General features: G+C 42.1%; 1 protein-coding gene across 1 annotated transcript in view; it reads right to left on the bottom strand.

The window, feature by feature from the left end:
* Positions 1–226: 226 nt before the first annotated feature.
* LOC104998398 (beta-hexosaminidase subunit beta-like) overlaps positions 227–5,228 on the bottom strand; it is a 36,302-nt gene continuing 31,300 nt past the window's right edge. The window contains exons 9-14 of the mRNA XM_010853536.1: positions 4,966–5,052; positions 3,350–3,422; positions 2,368–2,542; positions 1,100–1,190; positions 838–942; positions 227–394 (exon numbers count right to left, since the gene is read on the bottom strand). Coding sequence (XP_010851838.1) covers positions 334–394; positions 838–942; positions 1,100–1,190; positions 2,368–2,542; positions 3,350–3,422; positions 4,966–5,052 — 592 coding nt within the window. The 3' untranslated portion in view covers positions 227–333. The remainder of the gene's footprint in view (positions 395–837; positions 943–1,099; positions 1,191–2,367; positions 2,543–3,349; positions 3,423–4,965; positions 5,053–5,228) is intronic.

Genomic DNA, 5,228 nt, shown 5'->3' with positions numbered 1-5,228 from the left:
CACAGGTGGCCGCTCATCCTACTTTAGAGCATGAGAAACGTGCTCTGATGTTGACGGCTAATGTACCTGAGCTGTATTGTGTATCTAGTAAATTATTACTGTTGGTAGTTAAGATTCAGTCTTTTGGAATACACTGAGTGATAGATATCACAAGGTTTTTGGTTGGTTGATTTTACGCTTGTCTCACAAGATGTCAGTCTTCTAATGTATAATAAGATGGAGGTTCAATAAAAAGATATTTTATTCAAAAACATGATTTTTAAAATCAGGTTGATTGTAGTATGGATGACTGTGGGCTCTTTTCCCATATCTTTCTTTTGTTTCAACTGGTCTTTACATTCCGCCCTCATGCTCACAATATCCAGTAAAGAGAGGTTGTGCAGCTATTCCTCGTCTGTAGGACAAGTATAAACAAAAGATGTTTTAGATTGATATAATTCATGTCTGTCTTAAGAAACTTAGTAGCTCAAGTCAGAATCACTAAACCATACCACAGATTACTAAAGAGAGATTCATAATTAATGGAGAAACAGTTGCCAATTTTTCCTGATGAGATCACTACCTGTTAGGTATATACATTTCTGTTTATAGCAAAAAAAAAAAAAAAATCCCAATAAGCTAGCTAACACTGCTGCTGCTGCTGCTAAGTCGCTTCAGTCGTGTCTGACTCTGTGGGACCGCGTAGACGGCAGCCCACTAGGCACCTCCGTCCCTGGGATTCTCCAGGCAAGAATACTGGAGGGGGTTGCCATTTCCTTCTCCAAGCTAACACTAAAGAAGGTAAAAAATCACCCTGTACTTCACAGTGTCCTAGCCTGACAAATAAATGTGTCTTACCCGACCATTCTGCAGCGGTGTCTTGTTAGCCTCCTGTAGGCATCATCTAGGTCTGTGACTTCCTGGGGACTCCAGAGTCTCTCACCAACAGCACTCGCCCGAGGCCTAAAATTTAAACCACACATCCCCCAAGGCAGTTTACATTCATGTTTTCTTCAAGAAGCAAACCACACACTTGGGCAAGTTTGTAGTGCTTTCCCGCTTGGGTGGAGAAGAGAAACTGAGGCCCCTTAGTCCACATGTTCTCCCTGAGGTTCCATACCATAATCTTGGAGTAAGGTTAGTTGCATCCACATACTCTCCCCATATGCAGGCTTCTCCACCAATGACGAGCTGTTTCTGTTCCGGAGTACCTAGATTACAGTCAGTGGTGTGAGTGAGGTGGTTGCAACCTGAGGCTCACACACACAGGCGGCGCTGGCTTCTGGTGTTAGCCTGGGGCAAGGCTTCTCCCTGGGAGTCAGGAGGACCTTGGGAGACGTTCATAGCTGTGGCACAAAAAATGGTGGCAAACTTTATTGCTGCAACTGACCCCGTGGTTCACAGAGTATTTGTTAGTGTGTGTCGACTAATGTAGCAGGCCAGTACTAAAGAGACCATTTTATTTTGGGTTTCCGCAAACTTCTTTGGACACCAGAAGCACTTCCCCTGGTTGCCTGTGAACAGTGTGCCAAGGAATGCAAGGTGGACTATGCTAGTGACCACCACTCCTGCCTTCAGTACCTATCTTTTGGTATCAAAGAGACTAGGTATCTACAGTAATTACAACTTCTTGATTCTCAGAAAATGCTTTTGGAGAAACAGTTCCTCACAGACCTACAGTTTTGAAACTTTTTAAACACCAGAACACTTTTCCTCAAAGGAAATTGTATATTAAAGTCTAGTGTACAAAATTGTGTACACTGGACAAAGCAGAACTGTTATATGGGGTTTGAGAGCCTAGAGCCCCACCACTCAGACATGCCCACCCCCAAGGATGCCTCCTCCTTAGAACCCGGAAGCCACCGAACAGGACACGATCCCTACTTAGGTGTCACATCGCAGAGGAAGCTCAGAGGAGAGACAAGGCTCCTGCAGTCAGGCCTCTTTGAATGCATAGTGACAAGTCTTATCAGTGTAAGGGAATCTTACTTTAGAAGTTCTTTCATTTAGGAAAGAATACAATTTCTTTCGAAGCTTACCAAATGGCTCAGAGGTTAAAGTGTCTGCCTGCAATGTAGGAGACTTGGGTTTGATCCCTGGGTTGGGAAGATCCCCTGGAGAAGGAAATGGCAACCCACTCCAGTATTCTTGCCTGGAGAATCCCATGGATGGAGGAGCCTGGTGGGCTACAGTCCATGGGGTCGCAAACAGTTTCTTTCACAAAGTTTAAAATGATACTGAGTTCAGTCTGTTGGATTATACACAAGGAAAATCAAGGATCAAACATAAAAGGAAGGATAGTAGGTGGTACCTAGGTAAAGATTCCCTGGAGGGAGGGGAGGGTTTGTAAAACCTAACACGTCAAGCAATGGTGGTTGCTTCACTTACCCGCAAAGTTAAGAGGCTTCACAGAGTAGTACTGTCTCCAGTCTTCTCCATAACTGATCAAATCTAAGTACCAAGGAGCAGAAAGGATCACAGGGAAGCCAGCTGCTGTAACTTGACTTAGTTTCATAGGAAAGTTCTGCTTTTTCCACACTTGAACTACTGTGCCTGGTGTAAGCTATTAAAGTTACAAATGAAATATGTATTAGGTCTCGCAGCTACAGGAGATGAAATTAAAAGTCTAAGGCATTGTAGCTAATAACTTTTCAAGATCCTTGAATAAAGCAATGTTTTCTTCTTTCCCCTTTCCTCTTTGAGGTAATATCTAATGCTATTTGTAATAACAGGGGCGTAGACATTTCATCAAACCTTTTAATTTTTTACCTTTTGTCTATATACAATACCATGTAGCTGTAATAAATTAAGGCTTTAGTCCCATTTCTACCACACTATTTTACTTACTTTGGAACTTACAGGATGCCACTACCACTTCTGGAAAGATAATACAAGTAGCTGGACTTTCAAATTTTCAGTTGCCCCAAAGGAAAATAAAGAATTCTGATTATGTCAGAGAGAAATGCCATTTAAAGTAAAAAGTATACTTGACAGTGATACTTAAAACAAAACGAAGGTTACCTTAACAGCAATAAAGACTCATTCTTATCTGTTTGTTTTGCCCTTCTGAAAAAAAGGAACATTTTTCAAAGTACTTCAATTTGTTACTAAGAAGGAGATGGAGAGGGAGGAGGGAAGATGGGAGAGATGAGAAGGAGGCGGCACTGAAGAATGAAGTAAATGGAAGAAATAAATAAATACCATCATCATTGGTGTCGGTGTGTGGCTCTTGCCTAACAGCAGCTTAAATGGAAAGGTAAGCTAACTTCCCCCAACATTACAGGGAAAGCTTAGGGTTCCTTCCATCCAAGGTGTTAGAGTATTAAGTCTCATATTATCAGAACCACACGCAGTATTGGTAACCTCTCACCTTGCCTTCATCATCATAAACCTCTTGCCAGACTACGGATCTCTTCTTCATGGCTGAAATCATATCCAAAACCCTACCATTGAAAAAAATTACAAAGTTATTTCAGATCACAAACTTAGCAATGTGTGTGTAAAGAATGCACATTTTATACCAAAGACTGCAACACTGAGAGATGCCTTTCAGTATGTGCGTGTGAAGCCACTTCAGTGTCCCACGGTCTGCGACCCCATGGACTATACAGTCCATGGAATTCTCCAGGCCAGAAATTTGAAGCGGGGAGCCTTTCCCTTCTCCAGGGGATATTCCCAACCAGGGATTGAACCCAGGTCTCCCACATTGCAGGCGGATTCTATACCAGCTGAACCACAAAGGAAGCGCCATTTTACATAGGTAAAGCAGTGCTTAAAAATATTTAAAAAGTATGTAACCATATGCATGCATGCTCAGTCGTGTCCAACTCTTTGTGACCCCATGGACTGTAGCCCGCCATGCTCCTCTGTCCATGGGATTTTCTAGGTAAGAATACTCGAATAGGTTATCATTTCCTCTTCCAGGGGATCTTCCCAACCCAGGAATCGAACCCACATCTCATGCAGTGCAGGCAGATTCTTCACTGCTGAGCCATGGGGGAAGCCCATGAAACCACATGTGCCCTGTGAAGTCGCCAGTAATTACTGTCTGGCTCTTTACAAAATAAGTCTACTACTTTTTACCATAGGGCAGCACCGTCTAGTAGATCTTTATCTTCAGGGATGGAAATGTTCTTTATATGCACTTTCCAACATGAGAGCACTAGTCTCATGTAGCTGTTGGCTCCTGAACACGTGAAATGTGGCTAATGTGACTGAGGAACTGAATTTTTAATTTTCTTCAAGTATAATTTAATACAAACAGTCACATGCAGCTGTGGCTGCCACACCAGACAGCACAGGTATAGAGTAAAAGCAATGCTGGAGTTGACAAAATGAATTCCAGGAGCTAGACGGTGAAGCCTTCGCAGGGTAGCCTGGGTTTTCAGCTGAGTTCACAGAGCAGATAACTGCTACCACCCTACGTCTCAACAGTCACTGCAAAGGGATTGGAGTCACCATGTTATTGATTTAAAGAGAATAATGGGTATTGCACCCTCCTTTATGATTTTTCATCTGTACTTCGTGTAACAAAGATTATAACATGTACACTTTGAAAAGGAATGGAGAGAAAAATGAGAAAATAAAATAGTACTAAATAAGAGTTTCAGTTCAATCACTCAGTCGTGTCTGACTCTTTGCGACCCCAGGGACTGCAGCACACCAGGCTTCCCTGTCCATCACTAACTCCCAGAGTACTCAAACTCATGTCCATTGAGCCGGTGATGCCATCCAACCATCTCACCCTCTGTCGCCCCCTTCTCCTCCTGCCCTCAATCTTTCCCAGCATCAGGGTCTTTTCCAATGAGTCAGTTTTTCACATTAGGTGGCCAAAGTACTGGAGTTTCAGCTTTAGCATCAGTCCTTCCAGTGAATATTCAGGACTGATCTCCTTTAGGATGGACCGTTTGGATCTCCAAAATAAGAGCTTAAACTTTTACAAAAGGCACTGATGAAATAAAAATGAGTAGGCTTTCAATAACTTACATCTGCATATAGAAAGATTGTAGTTTCTTAAAATTTTTGCCAAAGCCTTTGTTCATCATGAAATTCAGGACTGCTGGATTGGACTCCCTTAAACAAAAACAGTGATAAAAATTTCATTAAAAGTTCAATATGCCCAATCGTTTTAAAGCAACAGACATCCCCAACATCATTTATACAGATGGAAATGTATTAAAGTTTGTAAAGAGCAAAATAAGCCCATTATGCCTAAATTAAGCCTAAAATAAGCCTAATTATGCCTAAAA

The sequence above is a fragment of the Bison bison genome, unplaced genomic scaffold (assembly GCF_000754665.1).
Source record: "Bison bison bison isolate TAMUID 2011002044 unplaced genomic scaffold, Bison_UMD1.0 scf7180017864329, whole genome shotgun sequence".
In the NCBI taxonomy this organism is placed as follows: Eukaryota; Metazoa; Chordata; class Mammalia; order Artiodactyla; family Bovidae; genus Bison; species Bison bison.
This window is presented reverse-complemented; position numbering and strand designations above follow the sequence as displayed.